Here is a 22,659-nt window from a genome sequence, read left to right as displayed (position 1 = left end):
GACAATGACCATCTCCAAGAAGGGAGATTTTGACCACCTCCCCATGCCATTCAATGGTATTACAATCGTTGATTCCCCCACCAACAGCCAAAGGGTCACCACTGACCAGAAACTTAACTAGACCAGCCACATAAATACTGTGGAGGTGGGTATTCTGCGGCAGGTGACTCATCTCCTGACTCCCCAAAGTCTGTCCACCATCTACAAGGCACAAGGCAAGATTGTGATGGAATACTTACCACTTGCTTGGTTGGGTACAGCTCCTATTACACTCAAGCAGCTCAATCCCATTCAGGACAAAGCGGTCCACTTGATTGGTACCCGATCCACCACTGGTGCAAGGTGGCTACAGTGTGCACCATCTACAAGATGCACTTGCTACTCGCCAAATGTTTCTTCAACAGCACCTCCCAAACTCACAACTTTTATTTGCAAGAAGGGCAAGAATAGCGGGGACATGGGAACACCAAGTCACACACCATCCTGACTTGGAAATATATCACTGTTCTTTCGTTGATGCTGGGTCAAATCCTGGATCTCCTCACCTAACAGCACTGTGGCAGTACTGTCACCACAGAGACTGCAGAGATTCAAGAAGAGATCACCACCACAAGAGCATTTAGGAATGTGCAATAAACCTTGGCCTTGCCAGTCACACTTACATCCCATGAGTGAGAACAATCCAGGTTTTAAAATCTCTAAGTTCTCCAAACCTCTGTTATTCAGCATTTAAAATTTATAACTGTTTGTTGCTTCACCTTAACTAGAGCAAACAGTTCTGCATTTACCACCCAATAAAAATCCTTAATTTTAAAAACTTCAATTAAATATCCTCTTAACCGTCGCTGCTCCAGTAGAAATACATCCAGTATCTTAAGTTTGTCCTTGTAACAATAAGTTTACGTTCCTAGGCATCATCTTGATGCATCTGCACTGCAAGCTCTCTATTGCTTTAATGTCCTTTCTAAATAGGATATACAAAATTGCACAGTAACTGATCTAATCACTGCCTTGTACAAATTTAGAATCGCCTCTTCGCTCTAGTACTCCATACACATATTTTAAAAGAAAAAACACTCTCTTCCTACACTTGTATTTTCAGAGATTTATGCAATTGAACCTCTTTCCATTGAGTGTATACATCATCCTTGGGGGAAACATGCCCAAGTTCATCAAATTATGTAATGCACCATGTATTATTTTGGTAAGGTGCAGTGGGGTCCTTCCTTTAAAATCAGACAGGTTCAGGGCAAGTTGGAGTTTTAATTGTTGTTTGACAGATTAGAATGTGAGGCCAGGTTGCAGCTCAGAAGCATTCTGCATTTTAAAATTAATTTTGCACCTATAATAAATTAGGACATCTGTTGTGCAACCAGTATGTCCTGCTGCACCTTTTTAACAATGTTACTAGTGGATCTCCTTTGGTAATACTCACATGATGTACTTTTTACAAAGAATGAGGTTTTATACAATGTAAAGGAGAACGCAATATTTTGCTAAGCTGCAACAGTGTTCTTTCAAGCCACAGGGTCTAATTATTTTAAATATGCACAAGTTCAAAGGCCAGAGTGTACTTATTGCTTGGTTTAGAAACTTTGTGATTAGAATGTGCTTGCAGCTCAAAGACCTAAAATTTTAAGATTTTGATCTTGAGGCTGTAGATCAGAACTTATGATGTTTTTATGTCTAAAGTTCTTACTACTAAAAAGCGGATTTTATATTATAAGCAATTGCTAAGGAAAAAAGAAAAATGCACATACCTGACTCATTCTGCTGACAATACTCAACAACGGAGGAAACCCCACCTGTAAAATAGACCAACTGCCTATAGTAACAAACTCACTGCATTAAATTTGCATTTGGTATAATTCTCAAAAGGATAGCAAAATTCTAAATACTTATTCATACTTTTTTAAAAAATATGTGCAAAGCAAAAAGTACAGATATACAATCAATTACATCTTACAAAACATATTCCTTACACAACTGATAAACTCTACATAATAAGGATTTCACAGATCCCTGGTTAAGTCCCAGATGAACTGAAGAGGATGCATAAGGAAACATGATATAGGCAGAATTTTCAACTGATGGTTCTTGCTGAAACAGTAGCACCTGTAGGGAGTTAGGAATCCGTTGGGATCTGTAGCGGGCTTTGCCATGGCTCTTTAACTAAGTCACAAGATTAGAATCCCACCTCTGGGTGCACCAGCCAAATCAGAGGATGAGCGGGCTGACGCACTGGATCTATCAAAGGAAGGATTTCTAATTAAAAGGACCTTTGCATGGGTCAGAAAGGTTCAATTGCACATGGATTTTTGAGGCTGCAACAACCATAGGAATGGAGGGGAGACCTGGGAAGGCTGCTCCCTGGGGGTCTCACTCTTACTTGGAGGTCCTGCTGCAGGATCTGAGGGACTGCAGTGAGGTGGTCTTTCCCAAGGATGGGAGGAAGAGGACAGCCTCTCCAACTAAGCAAGTACATGTGAAAGTGGCCAAGGAAGTCAGGAACAGAAGGGTGGTCCCTCCAACCTGGTGACGGTGCACCAAGAGGATCCAGGACCTCAGGAGGGCATGGCAAGTGACTAGAATAGCACCTTAAAGCTGCAAAGGCACTTATCTGACTTGCCCAGCATTCTCCTGCACAGCATGCCTCAGAACAACATTCCTTGCAACTCCACTCATTCCTCCTTTTTCAGTCACCTCACACCCAGCACTCAACCTCATCCTATTTTTCTCTCACACCCATGCCTCACAGTCACCGTCCACAAATGTGTAGCTAGGAAGGAAGGACAAGTAATTTCGAACACTCAGAATTCTCTGCTTTCTCTCCTTGCAGAAGAGAGCACACTTCAGGGACAGGCAGAGTCCTGAGGGGTGGGAATGGACCTCCAGTGACAGGCACATTGATAGCCACTGGCAGTGTGCCCACCTGCTCCACTGGGAAGAAGGTCTTGTTCCAGGAGGCTTCAGATGTCAGCAACGACCTGATGTGAAAGCCTGAGCCTCCTGAGGCACTGGTACTCACACGTCAAGTATTTGAGTCTTACCTCCTTGGAGCTGGACCTCAATGTCCATCCCCTCTGCCCTGTGGAGCTGCATGTGGCGGAGAAGGTAGCTGGTGCTGCTTCTCTTGTTCTTCAGAGGTGCAAGGTAGAGTTGCATAAGCTGCTCCCATGCCATGGTGAAGGCTGACAGCAGAGAAGTGCAAGGCAGATGTAGTGACTTCCAAGAGATTGGCAATCACCTGTCAAGCAGTGAAAGCACTCTGAGAAGGAGTATTTGAGCAGCCACTCATCTCGCTATGGCTGGAGCTTTTCCTTTTCACATCAAAGGCTTCCCAGCCTATCTGTTTCATGGAAGCAGCACTACCCTCTGTGCACTCACCTTGTTGACCGCTAAGGAAATAAATGCTCTGGCTGTAAAAGCCAGAATGCTTGGTTAAAACAGTACTAATTACTTATTAGAATATATAAATTGGGCTAATAATGTAAAGGGCAGAGAGGAGCAACAGTTCCTAGAGTATGTTCAGGAAAATTTTCTACAGCAGTATGTTTCCAGTCCAACAAGACCCAGATCTTGGGAATGAGGTGGGCCAAGTGGATCAACTGTCAGTAGGAGACCACAGCGATCATTGTAAATCAAAAGGTTTAGGTTAACTATGGAAAAAGGTCAAAGAACAATTCAGAGGAAGAATAATTAACTGGGGGAAAGCAAACTTCAATGAGGTAAGAATGGATCTGGGCCAGATAAATTGGAATCAAAGGTCGGCAGGAAAAATGGTACCTGAAAAATGGACTAACTTCAAAAGAGGAGATATTTCGGCACTTTAAAGGCATATTCTCATGAAAGGGAAAGGTAGAACTAACCAATCCAGAGCACCCTGGATGATGAAAGAGATGGAGATGAAGATGATGAAGAAATGTGCTTATGACAGATGTCAGGTAGATAATACAATGGAGAACCAGGCTGAATATAGAAGGTTCAGAGGGGAAGTGAAAAAGCAAATAAGAGACATATAAAGAGTATGAAGAGAGACTGGCAGCTCATATAAAAGGGAATCCCAAAGTCTTCTGTTGGCACATTAATAGTAAAAGGGTGGCAAGAGGAGTAGTGGGGTCAATTAGGGACCAAAAAGGGGATCTACATATGGAGGCAGGAGGCATAACATTAAATGAATACTTTGCATCTGTCTTTACCAAGGAACATAGTAACAGTAGTAGGCCATTCAGCCCATCGAGCCTGCTCCACTATTCAATACGATCATGGCTGATCATCCACATCAGTGCCTTTTTCCCCACATTATCCCCATATCCCCTTGTGTTATTAATATTTAGAAATCTGTCAATCTCTACTTTAAACATGTGACTGAGCTTCCACAGCCCTCTGGGGTAGAGAATTCCAAAGATTCACAACCCTCCGAGTAAAGTAATTTCTCCGCATCTCGGTCCCAAGTGGCTTCCTCCTTATTTTGAAATTGTGTCCTCTGGTTCTAGACTCCCCAATCAGGGGAAGCATCTTAGCTGCATTTACCCTGTCTATCCCTTTAAGTATTTTGTACGTTTCAATGAGATCACCTCTCATTCTTCGAAACTAGAGAATACAGGCCCAGTTTCCCCAATCTCTCTTCATAGGACAATCCCACCATCCCGGGAACAAGTCTGGTGAACCTTCGTTGCACTCTATCTATGGCAATAATACCCTTCCTAAGGTAAGGGGACCAAAACTGCACACAGTACTCCAGGTGCAGTCTAACCAAGGTTCTATACAAATGAAGCAAGATTTCGCTACTCCTGTATTCAAATCCCCTTGCGATAAAGGCCAACATACCATTAGCCTTTCTAATTGCTTGCTGCACCTGCATGTTAGCTTTCAGTGACTTATTGTCGAGGACGCCCATGTCTCTTTGTACATATACACTTTCTAATCTCTTACCATTTAAAGAAATACTCTGCACCTCTGTTCCTCCTACCAAAGTGGAGGATCTCTCATTTTTCCACATTATATTCCATCTGCCATGTCCTTGTCCACTCACTAAGTCTGTCCAAATCCCCTTGAAGCCGCTTTGCATCTTCCTCCTAACACACATTCCCACCTAGTTTTGTGTCATCTGCAAACCTGGAATTACAACATTTGGTCCCCACATCCAAATCATTGATACATATTGTGAACAGCTGGGGCTCAAGTACTGATCTTTGCGGTACCCCACTCGTCACAGCCTGCCAATGCTAGAATGTCCAGTTTATTCCTACTCTCTGTTTTCTGCTTGTTAACCAATCCTTAATCCATGCCAATATATTACCTCCTATCCCATGTGCCTTACTAACCAACCTCCTGTGGAGCACTTTATCAAAAGCCTTCTGAAAATCCAAAGTATACTATGTCCACCAACTCCCCTTTATTAATTCTGTTAGTAACATCCTCAAAAAAACTCCAACAGGTTCATCAAACATGATTTCCCAGACATAAATCCCGGTTGACTATGCCCAATCAGATTATCCAAGTGACCATTTATCACATCCTTTAGAATAGTGTCATGAAGACCCCTGCCTGCCGAGAATGAGGCATATTAATATATGAACATTAATTTTAAACTGTTGCTGGAGTGAAGAAATGACTTGTTTAAAGAGATCGGCAGACATTTGGCTGGAGGGCATTTGCATACCAAGAGACAGTGCGTGGAGACAAAAAGCAACTACTCCCTGGTCCAATTAACCCACATGGATTTTGATCACCAGACATTGGAGGTGTAAGAAAGCCCGCATTCTAGTGTTTGCTAAGATGGAGAATCACAAATGCAGGAGTGGGTAAACCAGCTGGGCACATGACTAACCTGCTGACGCAGGTTTTTTTTTTTTGAACTAGACAGGACTGTTTAAAGACAGACTGCAGATTGCAACTGAACCTGGAACAAGACAGCGTCTCTCCTGGCTGGCTCTCTCTCGCTTTCTCATAAGCCTCCGGACCCAATGAAGTAGTTTAAACCTCAAAAGAGAAAAGGCTCCTACACTGAAACAAGTTAAAGTGTGCACTGGGCCCAAACGAACAGCAAGACTTGCCAACGACCAAAGACTATACATAAAACTCAAAGGACTGTAATTACAACCCAGCTATTGCCTCAAACCTGAACCCTTTATTCTTTCTACTTTTTCTGTCGCTGTCTACGTGTGTTTATCGCGTATGCATGCTAGCGTGGTCGCGTCGCAAACTCTAATTCGGTTAACGACTACGAGTACAAGGTTAATAGATTTAAACAAGAAAGGTGGAAGTTTAAGGAAACCTGTGATTGATTTCTTTGCCTTACAATTGGAAAGCAGCGAATAAGGATTCATTGAGGGGGGAGCTAAAACACGGTGCTTTTAAAATTAAACCGTGTTACGGTTAAACCAGAAAGCTGAAAGGGAACCCCTTTCTCATCTGGTTGTAACAGAAATTTGGGGGCTCGTCTGGGATTTGACCCACAGACAAATGAGAAATTGGAAGCGGGAAGCCAAATTGATTCTAATTAAAAAGAGAAACTATTTCAATACAGGTTTTCTTGTGGTTGTGTCTGCTCGAATACCAACATGTCTGCGAATGAAGCCAGTAGCTCCCCAAGCCAGGGTGAAGTAACTTGGGATAAGTTAAAAGCACGATCTATGGAGAAGTTGAGGAAGATGGCTGAGCATTGTGGGATCACTGTATGCGGCAAGGCTAGTACGTCTGAACTCCTAAGACTAGTGGCCAACCTGGTTTCCCTTGAATCTGAAGCAGCAGAAACAGGGTTAGAAGTAGACCCCGACAGGGTATTGCTAGCAAAGATACAATTGGAACAGAGGAAACTTGAATTTGAGGAAAGAGAAAGACTGGAAACAGACAAAGAAAGAACCTGCCAAAAGGAATGCGAAGAGGGAGAGCTGAGGCGACTTGAATTAACTAGGGGGGCAACAGAGTAACCCCAGTGAAAGCACGGCCAATACGGAGGAGTGTAATTCAGGGATGGGTACAGAATTCTTTAAAAAAAAAAAACTTTCCCAACGGATCCCAAAATTCAATGAGGGAGACATAGAAGCATTTTCTCTTGTGTCTTTTGGAAAAACTGGCAAGGCAGCTAAAGTGGCCAGCTGAGTCTTAGACTCTGCTGATACAGAGCAAGTTAATGGAATAAACCTTGTGGGCTTTTCCTATGTTGCCAAATGAGAGTTCATTAGATTATGAACTGACAAATAATAGTAGGGAAAATGCTAGAATCTAAGGCTAACAAGGCTGTAGTTCCCTGTTTTCTCTCTCCCTCCCTTCTTAAATAGTGGGGTGACACTTGCTACCCTCCAAATTACAGGAACCATTCCAGAATCTATAGAATTTTAGAAGATGATCACCAATGCATCCACTATCTCCATAGCTACCTCTCAACGCTCTGGAATGTAGAATATCAGGTCCCGTGGATTTATCAATCTTCAGCCCCATTAATTTTGCCAATACAACCTTAGTAATACTAATTTCTTTCAATTCCTCATTCTACCTAGTCCCTTGGATCTCTAATTCTGGGAGATTTTTTGCATCTTCCTCAGTGAAGACAGGCACTAAGTAATCATTTAGCTTCTCTGCCACTTCTCTATTCCCCATTATAAATTCTCCTTACTCTGCCTGTAATGGACCCACATTTGTCTTAGCCAAACGTTTCCTTTTTACAAAGAAGATGCAACTCAGGTCATGGTGAAAGGAGGTAATACCCTAGAAAGATTTAAAATCGTTAAGCAAGAGGTATTGGATAGGCTGTCTGTACTTATAATTAAGGCACCAGGACCAGATGAGATGCATCCAAGGATATTGAGGGAAGTGAGAGTGTAAAAATTGTGGAGGCACTGGCCATAATTTTCCAGTATTCCTTAGACTCTGGGGTGGTGCCAGAGCACTGGCAAATTGCAAATGTTCCACCCCTGTTCAAAAAAAAAAAAGTGTAAATTAAGCCCAGCAACTATAGGCCAGTCAGTTTAACTGCCGTGATGGGGAAACCTATAGAAACAATAATTCAGGACAAAATTAATAGTCACTTAGACAAATGTAGGCTAATTAAGGAAAGCCGACACAGATTTGTTAAAGGAAAATTGTGTTTAACTAAATAGTTGGAGTTTTTTTGTTTGGAGAGATAACAGAGAGGACTGATGAGGGTAATGCTGTTGAACTGGTGCACACAGACTTCCAAAAGGCATTTGATACAGTACTGCACAACAGACTTGCGAGCAAAGTTATAGCTCATGGAACAAAAGGGACAGTAGCAACATGGATAGAAAATTGGCTGAGTGGTAGCATCTTTTTCAGATTGGAAGGAGGTTTGTATTGAGTTCCCCAGGGGTCAGTGTTGGGACCCTTGCTCTTCCTGATATATATTAATAACCTAAACCTTGGTGTACAGGATACAATTTCAAAATTTGCAGATGATATGAAACTTGGAAGCATTGTGAACAGTGTGGAAGATAATTTGGAACTTCAAAAGGACATAGATAAGTTGGTAGAATGGGCAGACAAGTGGCAGATGAAGTTCAATGCGAAGAAGTGTGAAGTGATTCATGTTGGTAGGAACAACATGGAGATACAATAAAAAAATAAACAGAACAACTCTAAAGTGGGTGCAGGAGCAGAAGGACCTAGATGTATATCTGCATAAGTCACTGAAGGTGGCAGAACAGGTTGACAGCGCAGTTAATAAAGCATACAGTATCATAGGCTTTATTAATAGGGGCATAGAGTACAAGATAAAAGAGGTCATGTTAAATTTGTATAAAACACTGGTTTGTCCTCAAGTGGAGTACTGTGTCCAGTTCTGGATGCCACATCTAAGGAAAGATATGAAGGCATTGGAGAGAGTGCAGAAAAGATTCACAAGAATGGTTCCAGGGATGAGGAATTTCACTTATGAAGACAGATTGGAGAAGTTGGGACTGTTTTCCTTGGAGAAGGCCGAGAGGAGATTTGATGGAGGTATTCAAAATCATGAGGGGTCCGGACAGAGCAGATAGGGAAAAACTGTTCCCACTCGTGAAAAGGATCAAGAACGAGGGGGCACGGATTTAAAAAGTAATTGGCAAAAGAAGCAATGTAGACAATGAGGAAAAACTTTTTCACATAGCGAGTGGTTAGGATCTGGAATGCACTGCTTGAGTGTGTGTTGGAGGTATTTCAATTGAGGCATTAAAAAGGGAATTAGATAATTATTTGAAAAAGAATAATGTGCAGGGTTATAGGGAAAAAGGGGAATGGCACTAAGTGAATTGTTCGGAGAACACAATGGGCCAAATAGCCTCCTTCTGTGCTGTAACAATTCTGTGATTCTATTTAAGTGACTTACCAGATAGCTGTACAGGGGTTCCTCACTCGCCTTCAAATCTGCTCGGATGAAACCCAGAAGTGGGCAGGATGATGTTGGAATCGCAACCAGAGGACACTTTTAGGGGATTTAACTCCCCACATGTACTCAAACCCACCTCCCCATGCTTGTAACAATCCCCCCACCTCAATGTTTTACAATCTTTTGCCAAAAGGGTGAGCTATTTTGCAGCTTAAATTGCTGCCTTTTACTATGGCATACAGAGCTTTCTGTTATTTCCTTTGACAGTCACATTATCGTGGCTCCTTTAGTACTCACGCTTAGCATCTGTCATAACAAATGTTCAAGACCCACACACTGAATGTGGAAGCATCTGCACTTGTACTGATGAACAAGTACTGCAGCTTGTGATTGCCAACTCTGGATGAGGGTCATTTCACGACAGACCTGCTACTACATTGGCAAGATATGCTAGTTATGCAACACATATGAAGAGCATCCAAGTGTCACTCTTTCACTTTTGATATGCACCCTTCTCTTGCAGCCATAAAACAAATACATCAGCATCTGGCACTAGTAATTTGCATTTGCTGAAAGGCTCAAATGTTACTGGTGCCAAATGTTCATTAAAGTCACCAAAGCTTCAGTAGCATGCCTTCCAATCGTCCAGTCTACGTTGCTATCCTGAGACCCATTTGTATCCAACTGGACTAGTTAATTATCATTTCATACTCTATACCACTGGCTATTAGGGCGACATACAGTAGAGGTGAAGATTTGTAATTATACAGCAAATGATCACATCTCTCAAAGCACTTCACATTAAATTATTTCTAAGGATAGTGATTGTTAAATAGAATTTGCTTTGTTGATCTTCAAGTCAATACTTTGTCCCCAATGACAAAATACATTCAAATCTGTATAAAAAATATATGCCCATACTTGACAAAAGTCTAGACACAGATCTTGCTCTAATAGACTAAAGGATGCTAGTTCAGTTATCTCTATTAAAAGAGGTACTTTATCGAGGCATCTTCAAATTAGTACAACTTCTTTCAATGATTCTGATAATTTTCCTTGATCCCTAAGCCAGGGTAAAATTAAAACTATAGAAAGGTTTCCTAAAAGTGGATGTGAAGCCCGCAAATGTCTGCACTACTATTTAATATTCTATGAATATTAAAATGGACAAACTTTGTTACTTATTTATTCGCAAGAATATTAGAACAATGCCAAATTTCTCTACAATACAAAACTCTTAACTTCCTACTGTTCTGGATAATATACCTTCATGTGCAACATAGCACAAGCTTGAAATAGGAGCCTTGAATTTTGCTGCAGCCCCCATCCTGCAATAGTTTTAGATGTAAAAAAGGAAAACAAAAGACAAGATACTGGATTCCAATGAATTGAAAGCAGTGCAAAAAAATTGCCAAGCTCAACATTCTCATCAAATATATATATGTAAAAAAAAAAGACCTCATTTATTTAATAGAACACAAATAAGGGTTTACTTGATACCAAATCACCACTGCACGCAAGTAGCTGATTTCTGATTGTGCTAAAAGTAAATAATTAAAAAAAAAAATCACCTGCACATAGTCAATGCCTGGGTTATCAGTGTCATTAGTCACTGGTGATACAGACAAATCCAAGTACAATTTTTCTCCAAGACAGAATTTTTTCCATCCTTCTTCATCATCAGATGTTGGCTGTAAAATGGACAGGAATTTCAATTAATTCAGAAAAATGTTTCATCATCTTGAAGGGAACTCTACCATTTACATAAAAAGGTTACTGCAATCTTAAACATCACATTGAGTATGCCAAACGTATGAGGCCATTCATCGGTCACTAGATGGCAGCAAGATATTGCCGAATATTTCCTTTTAGTAATCAATAGGGGCTATTTGCATTGTGTTAACTTTAACCTATACTTAACAGAAAATAGCACATTAAGATTATACTGTATGCAGGAAAAGATCTGCATCCACGCACTGGTTACTGTAACAAAGTGAGAGGGATAATATGAGAACAATAGGCTTTTGAGAGCTTTCTATCCACAACAGCAGTACAACGTTTAAGTTATATAAAATGTGTCAGAACGACCAAGGCAGAGTGCTATAGCTTTAAAAAAAATCATTGCCCTTAATCAGGAATGATTCCCAGCCTGTAAGGATAAATGGCAGAGAGATAGTTCAGTCATGGTGAGGGAAGAACTGAAAGTGAGAAGGCGTAGGCTGGAAAGTAATCCCGGTTAGTATCTTGTTGATCTTCTTTGGCCTCCTTATCTCGAGAGATAATGGATACGCGCCTGGAGGTGGTCATGGTTTGTGAAGCAGTGCCTGGAGTGGCTATAAAGGCCAATTCTAGAGTGACAGGCTCTTCCACAGGTGCTGCAGAGAAATTTGTTTGTCGGGGCTGTTGCACAGTTGGCTCCCCCCTTACGCCTCTGTCTTTTTTCCTGCCAACTACTAAGTCTCTTCGACTCGCCACATTTTAGCCCCGTCTTTATGGCTGCCCGCCAGCTCTGGCGAATCACTGCACATAAAAGACATAACTGACGTGGCTGAATAAACCTCACTTATTTTAAGCTCTAGTCTGTGTGTCTAATTAACTACAAAGTTCTGGACCTGCTTCAGCTCATTACATTACATAATTTATTTCAAGCACACACGCTCAGTTAAAGCAGTTGCGAAATTAACATTCCTGCCTTCTTTGTATTTCTGCCCTGCCTTCCTGAAGATGCTGACTCCTCGCTAAGGTAAAACTGCATGGGTGTTAGTTGTTGTGGGATGACCTTAAGAGGACCACCTTAAGGAGATGCAAGTGAAGATCACCAGAGGAAGTGATGTCATGTCACATGACCAGAGAGTTGTGGGTGTAGCCTGACAGAGTAAGATGTATTTAGATGTGGCTCATGCAGTAGATATATGTTCCAGTTAAGTTATAATAAAACCCATGTTTTCTTTGGATATTACTTATAGTCCTGTGAGTCTTACAATAGTTCACATACCAAAGGAACAAGTAATATTACACTAGTCATCCTCCAGTACTTCACCCAAAATAACGGTTCTTCACATGCAATTCTAGACAAAGAGTCTGGGGAGCAGGGAGGCTATTCAAATACAAAGTTAACGTTTCGGGTCAGTGACGTTAACTCTGCTTCTCTTTCCACAGATGCTGCCAGACCTGCTGAGTGAATCCAGCATTTCTTGTTTTTGTTTCAGATTTCCAGCATCCGCAGTATTTTGCTTTTATTCAAATACAATTCTGGACAAAGAGTCTAGGGAGCAGGGAAGCTATTCAATGGTGGAGGACATTTCAGATGAATCCAATACTGGGTCCTTTGGACAGCAAAGAGGAGCTGTAACCTAGGCTGATTTTCCTTACAGTCCCCATGTAAATCAGCTAATGCAGTACAGGCTCGATTGAACTTGGGGCCAGAATTTATGGCCCTCCAACAAGCAGGCTGGTGGTGGGGGGGCTGTAAAATTGAATAGGAAGCAGTTGGGGAGAGGGGGGGGGGGGGCGGGGAAATGAGGAGGGTAATTCCTGAAACCCTCTGGCCCGTGCTGCAATTTTACGCACGGCAGCGAGAAACCCCTGCCCGCCCCAGGCAAATTAACTGGCACTTAAGGGTCTCCTCCTGCCACTGCCGGACAGCAAAGGCCCCAAGAACACCAACAAGTACAACCTGGTGGTCTTCTTGTGGGCTGGGGAGTGGCAGCACCTTCTGATCGGGCACACCGTGCCCCACCCAAAGTCCCAACCACTCCCATTGCACAACATTTCCACCACCCACCCGCACAACCTTCTTGGTGTTGTTGGCTGGGTGTTGTCCCAGCAGTGCCCGCCGCTCCTGGTGGCACTGCTGAGACCAACAGCTACCAGCCCATTGATTCGCCAGCAGCTCCATTAGGCAGGACTTCTTGCCTCAAGGAGTTGGAAGCCCCGCCCAGGGCCAATTAAGGGCGCGGGGAGCGAAAAATCCCAGCGTGGCTCCCCAGGCCCAGCAGAGGTGGGCTCGCCCCTGACTTCCCGCCCAATGTAAATTCTGACTTGAGACCCTCATATGGCTCAGGTGTGCTGTACATGAACCAGTTGACTCCTTAAACTATCCATTTGAACAGCCTGTTTAAAGCAGGATTTTAAAACTATATCAATGGTGATTTACATGTGCCTAATTTTAAGAATATAGGGTTAAATATTTGTGTGCACCATTAATTGTACATTCCCAACCTGCCTGCATAATTCTGTTTAAGTAGGCAGCAAGCAAACATTGCGCTGTCCCCTCATTACCATGATCGTGGCGTGTAGCCTAGTGCAAATTGCTCTGCCAGCTGGCTACATGCACAATAGGGGCCTAAGAGCGTGTGAGGCTAGCATGTTTTCCAAATGTTCAAGGCAGTCTGTCCTTCTCAAAGGGAAGCTGCATTTCAACACACAAGTCTGAAAACAAAAAACTGAAACAGATACATTCAAAGTGAAGGAAAATGAAGCACCAGCCCAGGGAGACTGCCCTCAGATTCACCAATGCCACCCTGGAGACACTAGCGACAGTTGGCCACGTTTCCTTGGGGATGGGGCTAGGAGGCCCTCAAGCCATGTCCTCAGAAGAGTATAGGAGCAAGTGGCCAGCAAGGTCAATGCAGAGAGTCTGGCCGTGAGGACCTGGTAGCAGTGCAGAAAGAAGTTTAATGACCTCACGAGTGGTCAAGGTCAGCGAATGCATCTTCACATCACCTCTCATACTGTCCAAACCACCAGCTTGTCAAGCTACCCAATGCACGACACACCCAGCAGCATTTAATAGCACTCAGGACTCATGCATTCACATACACCACCTCACCTAGTACACTTTCCAAGGATGACAGCCTCACACCAAAATCTGACTCCACAGAGCTCCAGCTATTCAGCTACGGCTGACACATCACTCAGAGTACCACACAATCACCATCATTCTGCCCTGTCTTTTACAGGAGAAGGACACCTATAGCAGGAAGGAGCAAAAGAGGACCGGCAGTGGGGGGGTGGGGAGAAGAAAAAAAAAAAAAAAAGAGGCAGGCCCTCCACAACTCCATTCAATCACTCTGAAAGATGGTGGTCAGATGAAGAAGGCGGCAACAACAGAGCCTGCGACATCCGGCGAAAGTGAGAACATTGAAGGGACAGGGAGTCAAAGCCTTATGCCCATTCTCAACTTCCTACCTTTCCTCATCCTCAGATCTGCCATAAATTGAGATTACCAGATAGCCAGAGATTCAGAAGCACTGCCACTTGATCTTACAATCACGTGTAGTTTCGAGTCGGGATCAGCATGCGGCGAGTCACGCAGCCAGGTCACGAAAAAAAAAAAAGGGTGGCTGATGTGTCAGATCACTGGACAGCACAGTTGCATACGACTCGGATGAGGACTTCAATAGGGCAGCATGCTGGAGAATGCTGATGACAATCCACAGAGATGGTTGATGCATAGGCAGGCCTGCCAGACAGCATGAAGCAGTCCAGCTCCAACATGGCAGAGGGCAGAGCTTGGAGTCCATCCTTTCCAAAGTGGTGTTCAATTCCATGACTGTACTAGTAGACCCAACTGTGATGAAAGCATCTGGTGGCTGCTATCTCAGCTTCTAGCTCAGCTTCTATTGCAGCACCCTATGCTGCAGTGGAAGCTCAGACGGCCTTCAGGAGATCAATACTTGCTGCCACACAGGCTCTGACTGCTGCAGCTTAGCATTCTGTCCTCCAACAGATAATTTGGACTGCAGAGGTGCTGCACCCCTCCCCACCTCAGGAGTGGCTGTGGTACAAGGGAGATGGAACCTCCCGTCCGCTTAGGATGACAGCACTTGTGCTCCTACTTCTGCCATTCCACCAATGCCCTTGCTGTTGCTTCAGCCCATACTGCTGCCACTCATGCCAAGGTGGTGATGTCCAAAGCCAGGCCCTCAAGCCCCATGCTTTTAGAGAGCATCCTGGAAGGCCATCTGCGGTCTCCCCCATTGAAAGTCAGCAGCCTTCAACCAGCGATGCTGCAGCTATGAGGTAGCAAGGTGTAGGAGGACTAGGACTGGCAAAAGCACCCACAAGACAGGCTTTAAAAGGGAATGCACAATGTATAATTGGACAAGTTGTTGGATAAAAATTTAAGATTTTGTTGGTGGCTTTTATTGTTGGATGGTGGCCAAGAGGGCTGTGACGGATGTGACTTGGGGAACGGTGGGTCCATTTTGGTCTGGGGAAGTTGTGTCAGTGGAAGCAAAGTCTCAGAACCCTCTCCGACAGTCCATCTGGTTATAAAAGGGTCCAGGATTATTATTCCTCCTCGTGAGGTGGCCTCCAGATCTCTGGAGATAATGGCTATGCCCTCATAATGGTGAAATTGTGGAGGAGGCAGCAAACCACAGAAATTTTGAGATTCTCTCAGGATTGCTCTACTGCAGAGCTTCCCCTGCGAATGGTACATCAGCAGACCCATTGTTTGAGCAGGATGTTCAGAGCGGCTTTGTGGTTCTTGAAAACCCACTCTGCTTGCTTGCATGGCAGGACAACAGGGAAGTACCATCAGCCATCAGAGGGGGTAGCTCTAGTCACCCTGCAGCCAGTCTCTGATTCCTCTAGAAGGCCCAAATACAGTGGGTAGGGCTGACTTGCACAAGACGAATATATTATGGCTGCTGCAGGATAGTGATCAGAGATGAAGGTCTTCGCATTGTCACACATTGAATAGAAGCCGCTGAGGTTCCTATAACTCTCCCATTGGCATGGGGGTCTCCCAGAGCCATGTGGGTCTGATTGGATTGCTGTACGGAGAACTGGCATGGGCGATGGGCCAAATGACCTCCTTCTGGGCCGTAATCACTGTCTTGGAGGCATAAAAATTGAGGGGGACAGTGACCTTGATGGCCACTGGCAAGGCCATCCTCGCCCTGATGTGAGGCTCTAGGTCGGGTTGCAGGAGGTGGCACAGCTTAGTGGTCACTTCCTTGTTGAACCAAAGTTGCCTCAGACATTGCTCCTGGGCCAAGTGAAGGTAGGAGAAAGGCTCTCTGAAAACCTTTGGTAGGTAGGGTCTTCTGTGGAGAAGCTTGCTCCTCCTTTTTCCTGGTTGAACTTCACCTCTCTGCATCCTCTACTCCAAGTCCTGGTCATGCCACAGACCATGAGGCACTGCAACAGCTGCTCCCATATCTGGAGCAGGTATTCCTTTGTCCTCCCTGCCTGTAAGGGCCAACTGCCAAAAACTAACTCCATAAACACAGCACAGTACTTCCACAAACTCAGCCTAAGCAAAAGTAAGTCAAAAGCACTTCACCTGCAACGTATTGAGTGTCCCTTTAAATAGTACTACTGCAGGGGCCTTCCTGCAGCCAAACACTTGATCCTTGTGGAGTAAGAATTTATCCAATGGGCCTGCATGGTCCAGAATTTGGGAGATGGGCATCACCATCCGTCGATAGGCCGGAGAGAAGTCAGGATAGCACCAAATCAGTTGCTTCTAGCGCATGCAGGGGATGCCCGCTGAAGATGGCATGCTGCACCAGAAACGGCTGGTAACACACCACGCATCATCAAAAGGGCGGTTCAGCTTCCATAGCACCGTCTCCAGCAGTGCTGTGGAAACTAAATTTGTGGCCATAATTTTCCCCCCCAAAATAATCAAATATTAATTGTATTCTAGATCTGATCCTTTTTAAAAAGTGGATCCTTCTGTTGAAAGTTGCAACATCAATAATTTTTTCTTGCATCTTTGTGATCCATTAATAGAAGGATGACAAGCCCGTCTGAAGACATGACCGTGAACATTTTCAATGCTACTTTTTAAACTCATACCAATAGAAAGTGTGATCAGTGCAAGCCACATACCAGCATTACATTACTGTCCAAAGGCTGTGACTTCCAATGATCCCGGTGTTTGTCTACACTCTGGAAAAAAAGGAAATAAAACAATGTCGTTATCCTAAAATACAAGCATCATTGTAATGATGGTGAAATGAAAAATATAAAAGCAAAACCTGCCATAAGACCAGCGTATTACAATAAAATATCAGACCTGCATTCAGTTAGCACTGATGTTTGAGGCTACTTTTCACATTCTCAGTTTATCCTGGAACAATGCAGATTGCCCTAGTGCTCGATAAATTCGCATAGAATCACTCTAATGTGCACTATTTTCATTTTTGAATTACAAGTACAAATATCTAAACCAAACACTATTTTTGTGACACAAAAGCAAAATAGCAGATGCTGGAAATCTGAAATAAAAACAGAAAGTGGTAGAAACACTCAGCAGGTCAGGCAGCATCTGTGGAGAGAGAGAAAAGCAGAGTTATCGTTTAACGTTAACTCTGTTTCTCTCTCCACAGATGCTACCAGACCTGCTGAGTGTTTCCAGCATTTTCTGTTTTTATTTCACTATTTCTATAAGCCTTCCTGGGTATATTTTTAAAATCTATTGAAACTGCATATATTACACTCAGTTGGATCAATTAGTATCCTATATACTAAACACTTAATTAGAACTTCATATACAATACCTAAGAATTACAGTATTCATCTGGATATTAGAATATACTAATTATAAGCCATTAATTAGAGGTGCACTATATTCAATAAAAAGCTTCTTTTAAGTGCAACATCGTCTGCTGGATGGAAAATTGATATTGCTTTCCTATGTAATGTAATTCTGAATGCATTTTCACCACCAAGTCCCTAAAATATCTATGCAAACAAATATTTTACATAAGTATATTACCTGTCGAAGGATTGAAAAATTAGCTACTTGCTGCTGCTGCCACCGGAGACTGGGGGAAAATCCTGCAGGGGCAGGTTGACATCCTGATAGCTAAAATATATAAATTGAATTATGATAAATATCTAAAATGTGCAGCAACATGACAGTTTTAAATATCTATACTTTAACTCTGATGAATATAGCTGCATTTCTACAGCAACAAAAGAAAATAAGGACGGTCGGGGCGACTCATTTCTCTTTCCTACACATGAAAAGATAATTAAAGTTTCTATTTTATATGTATTGTAATAAAATGTCAACAGAAAATAGTTCCAAGAACTATTACAGAAAAAGACAATAAGAGTGAAATTGCACCAATTTGTTTTTAAAAGGATATACATCAGACAATGCAAGAAATTAACTAGACTTCTGCACAGTGCATTGTGAACAACTGCTTAATTTTTCAAATTGCAATCTGCAATTTTTAATTTTTGGGAAGAGCAGGAGGGTTTAGAAAAATATTTTGGCAGTTTCAATACAATTATATTTTTAATAAGGCAACTGTAGCTAATCACAAAATAGATACAATCATGTGACAATGCATTTTGCAAAACCAATTCAAAACAAAACATGCATTTTATTCAGCACAATCACAAAGCTACAGACAAATTTCAAAATAAATCAACTTTAGATTTTAAATATGGACAATGCACAAGTTCACTATGTTCAAAATGTACACAAAGTAGGCAAAACTTTAAGATCATGTGTATGACTGTACAGGATACAAAGCTCAACTAAGTAACAATAAAATCAATAAAAAATTTTATTTGAGTATGAAGTTCTTAGTAAAAAGAACATGCATTTATATAGTGATTTATTATCTCACTTCTAAAGCACTGTTCAAACAATAAAGTTACATTTAAAGTGCAACCACTATCATTAAGCAGGGAATTCGCACACAGCAAGAACCAACAAAGAGCAACTGAGTGAATGACCAGTTAACTTATTTTGATGGCATTGATTGAGAGGGGAATGTTGGCCAGGACACTGAGAAAACTCCTTGCTCTTCTTTGAATAGCTATTTGAGCAGGTCTTGCATCTTATCCAAAAGGTAGCAGTTCCAACACTGCAGTAAATGCTCAATACTATAGAAGAATGAGTCTAAAAATATATTTCCTAGACTAAACTAAACTAATCCTGTTTGGATTTCTCTTTTAAAATATGGCCTATTGTAAAGATATGCCATTTTTCACTGTCAGTTTCATCTTTCCAATAATGTTACTGGTATAGGCTTATTCCACAGAACTAAAGATAGACAAACAATTTAAAAATAAAATAAAAGATCTGTGAAAAAGAAATATCCTACAGTTTGCAAGTTATATATCCAATTATTGTACTTACTGAAATATTCACTGTCTGATTCCTTTTCAACTTTCTTGGGTCAATTTTTGCCACCACTACTTCGGGACATCTTGATGCTTCAATCCTGAATGCAAAAATTGAGATACAACTTCTAAATTATAACTTGTAGCCATAAACTGTAAATAAAGCACAAAAAGCAAAACCACACTGTTAAATTTCCCTTATTGAGCATTATTCATTTCTGTTACAGTTGAATATTTATGTACATTCCAATTATCCACCTTATGAGAAATTGAAGCACCATGTTTCTTTTGCTATTTGTATTACACTCATCTTTATTCCTATACCTAGATTGCTATACCATGCATGCATGGCCAAAATTTGGCATCTGGTGATTTCTATAATCCACCTTTGGGGATGGGAAACAGGGAATTCCCCACCACTATGCTTGATAATCAAGATTCAACTGTATTCCCAATTTTGATAGGAGTGGTTAATTGGTCAAGGTGCATTACACTGGGTGTTACTTAGGTTCACAAATACTATACAAATTCATGCAAAAAAACTAAAATAAAAATGCTTAATATGGAGCAATGGGGCTGTTAGAACTTTGACCTGTTTCAATTCCTATTTAAAACACGATCGGCCAGATTGACTTTGTGAGGATATTTAACCTACATCTGACCTTCTCCCACCTCCACCAACACCCTTCCCCACCCCCCCAAAATCCTTTCAATCTCCATAGTCATGAATCATCTACAAAGAAAAATAACCACTTTCTAGACCTCCACCAATGCCACATTAGGTTGATATACGGTACAAAGCAAGAGCTGTATTTCAAAGCTGGAAAGCAGATCCAAATTTATACTTTAATACAGCAGTCACAACTCAAGTAATGCAAAACAACCTTTACTGGTCTTATTTTTCCTTGCTTTGCACTTTGTTATACCAAATATTTGACTGCAATTTAGTCAATTCTTCCACTTTTACTTACTGGACTCTTTTCAAGTACTCTTGGGATGTTCTGGGTGGCACACTAGGATCAAAGTCTTCAATGGTATCCCAGTCGTCCACAGGCAATTGCCTGGGCATCAGATCTTCTTCAAAATTCATTGCTTTTGTACTTTTTTTCCACACCATTAAAAAAAAGAAAATTAAACTTTAGGATTGCATCCGATTCACCAAATTCATGAAGCGTGGGACCAAACATTTAGCACTGGGGAACTCCAGAACAGGAAGATGAAGAATCATCATCAGTGCTTGCAGATACATTTATAACAATACAATTATTTTTTGATCATGGTGGATTTTTGAATCAGTTCATATTTAAAAAAACACACCATAGCAAAAAAGTATACTATCCATGGTATGGTCAAAGTGGTTATGATATTTAAAGAATCAGGTACTTCCTATTCTGTTCTGCAGTACTAAAGATTGTGTACATGACTGGATGAATATCCATTAAAAGCATAATGCTGGTTTGGTAATTGATTTGTAACCAAACTTTACTGAAGATGGCTCTACGATTTACCTAGGAGGAAATGTATACACCATCTGAAAGAAGCTGATTAAAAAAGGTTCAGTTTTCAACTCTTGTTTCTGTTAAGTCAGTGAAATTCTCAAAGCTTTGTTTGCCCCTACAAATCATTGATGCAACCGACATCATAACTGCAAACAGAAGTTAATGCTAGGAATTTCCAACTGGCTAGAAACACCAGTTCTAAAAATAGCTCTGAAACACAAAGAAAAACTGCAAGTGACATTGTCTACTGTTACTACTGTCACTGACCCAAAGGACAGGTGAAGGCAGGGCTGGGAGGTGCATGTTTGATTGAGTTAAATAAATATGTCTTTGCGAATTGTTTCTCTAGTCAATCATTTCTTTTTGGATTCTTGCTGTGCACAACATGACTGCTGCAGAAAAGTAAATTACATGAAGTGCATCAAGACACTTCTGGCAAGATGTGGCAAGTTACTGTGTAAATACAAATAGGTGATAGGCCAATGCCCACATCCTGGACATCATAGAGACTGAAGAAAGAACTAAAAGCAGTTAATATAAATCTAGGAACTGGAAAACAAAATAACAGGCAGTAATAGAGGCTATTTCCATCAAAGAACATGTAATATTTCATTTGTGAAAATAACCCTGTGGGGATATTTAAACTGCGAGGGGTTGAGGGTATTATTTGAACTAGTTAGAAGTACTACAGCAAAGATGACATGCTTGTCAGCAACAGAAAGCTGAAAGAAATGAGTATGGATTAGGCTCTGTAAATTTTCCTTAAATACAATAGCATGGATACAGCCTGTGTTTGTCCTCTTCCTGCTCCTCGATTTCAGTTACACTCCCCATCACAGGTGAGCGAAGTACTGGTTCAGGGCAGGACACAAATAACCAACAGAACTCACAATAATATCACAGCTTCAGATGATATTCATATTTAATATAACCTAGTCTCGGCAATGAAGTAAGAAACAGGGCCCTACCACGACCAGCAACCACGGGTACTCACCAGCTGCAGGGTCATAACCCGAACATCACATGACCACCAACAGCCAATCGCCATCCTCCCCTTTCCACCGCCATCCAGCGCTTTAACGATTCCCAATGGTGGTCTGTCCGTCAAATAAACAATCTAGAGATAGATGCAATGAGCTATCTAACCGGTTACACAGAATATTACCATGTCAAACCCGCCGCTCGTCCATGTTTTGTGTCCCGATAACCGCAATACACGGTTTTAACTACAAGAACCAGGAGACATTGCGTGTAATCCGCATGCGCAGTGACGTTAGTGCTGCGAGCCGGGAAGGTACTTGGGAAATGGCCCCTTCAGTCAAAGCAGTAATTTACACTGCTCTAAATGACTGGCAATGATTTCACTGACATCATGTGTATGATGCAATTGACCTCCATTCACTGCATTTTGCGGGAGAAATAATAGTGTTTTTATTGGGAGATGTTGTTGTAATTTCAGTCATTGAGTTCTATTTGTTGTAGTTTGTAGAGACTATTATCGAATAGACTTTGTAGACTGTACTTAAATAGACTCTGCTGAATAAATGGACTTTGCTGTAAAATAGACGTGTGTTGTGAGTCCTGCTGTAAGTTGCACCCTGCTTCCAATTCATTGGCTGACACAATGGTGTCAATAGATACTCTGGCTGCCGGCTGATGTGAGGCCAGGATACTAAATTAGGAAAACGAATGTGTAGGTAGTGTCTCCATTGTTCAGTTATGAAAAAAGTGTAA

At 41.9% G+C, this 22,659-nt stretch overlaps 1 protein-coding gene across 4 annotated transcripts in view; it reads right to left on the bottom strand.

Moving 5' to 3' along the window:
• The window catches only part of gemin2 (gem (nuclear organelle) associated protein 2), a 28,951-nt gene extending 6,822 nt beyond the window's left edge, over positions 1-22,129 (bottom strand). Inside the window, exons 1-7 of one of the 4 annotated variants that reach the window (XM_068039258.1) lie at positions 22,091-22,129; positions 20,398-20,526; positions 19,443-19,527; positions 18,063-18,152; positions 17,174-17,233; positions 10,900-11,019; positions 1,761-1,805 (exon numbers count right to left, since the gene is read on the bottom strand). In XM_068039258.1, coding sequence (XP_067895359.1) covers positions 1,761-1,805; positions 10,900-11,019; positions 17,174-17,233; positions 18,063-18,152; positions 19,443-19,527; positions 20,398-20,516 — 519 coding nt within the window. In that variant the 5' untranslated portion in view covers positions 20,517-20,526; positions 22,091-22,129. The other 3 variants (XM_068039255.1, XM_068039257.1, XM_068039256.1) reach the window with 3 other exon arrangements.
• Positions 22,130-22,659: the final 530 nt, after the last annotated feature.

This window comes from Heterodontus francisci, chromosome 9 (genome assembly GCF_036365525.1).
Source record: "Heterodontus francisci isolate sHetFra1 chromosome 9, sHetFra1.hap1, whole genome shotgun sequence".
Lineage (NCBI taxonomy): Eukaryota > Metazoa > Chordata > Chondrichthyes > Heterodontiformes > Heterodontidae > Heterodontus > Heterodontus francisci.
This window is presented reverse-complemented; position numbering and strand designations above follow the sequence as displayed.